The 203-nt window shown below is 62.1% G+C and overlaps 1 protein-coding gene across 1 annotated transcript in view; it reads right to left on the bottom strand.

The window, feature by feature from the left end:
- The window catches only part of LOC103925930 (embryonic pepsinogen-like), a 3,774-nt gene extending 3,578 nt beyond the window's left edge, over window positions 1–196 (bottom strand). The window contains exon 1 of the mRNA XM_009334733.1: window positions 141–196. Coding sequence (XP_009333008.1) covers window positions 141–196 — 56 coding nt within the window. The remainder of the gene's footprint in view (window positions 1–140) is intronic.
- Window positions 197–203: the final 7 nt, after the last annotated feature.

Here is a 203-nt window from a genome sequence, read left to right as displayed (position 1 = left end):
CCCGGCCCCCCGGGTTCAGCTTTCCCAAGCCTCAGACTTCACCTCTGCTTCCCAAAGCCATTAAAAGGCTCTGATTGCTCCTCCCCCCCCCCTTCACCTTGACTCAGGTGGCCCACGAGAGCGATGCTGCGGTGACTTACTTGGTGACACCCTGGGAGAGGGCAGAGGCAGCGCAGAGAAGCACGAGGAACCGCATCGTGCCG

Source organism: Pygoscelis adeliae, unplaced genomic scaffold (assembly GCF_000699105.1).
Source record: "Pygoscelis adeliae isolate BGI_AS28 unplaced genomic scaffold, ASM69910v1 Scaffold482, whole genome shotgun sequence".
Classification (NCBI taxonomy): Eukaryota; Metazoa; Chordata; class Aves; order Sphenisciformes; family Spheniscidae; genus Pygoscelis; species Pygoscelis adeliae.
The sequence above is the reverse complement of the archived record's forward strand: the minus strand, read 5'-3'. Positions and strand labels throughout refer to the sequence as shown.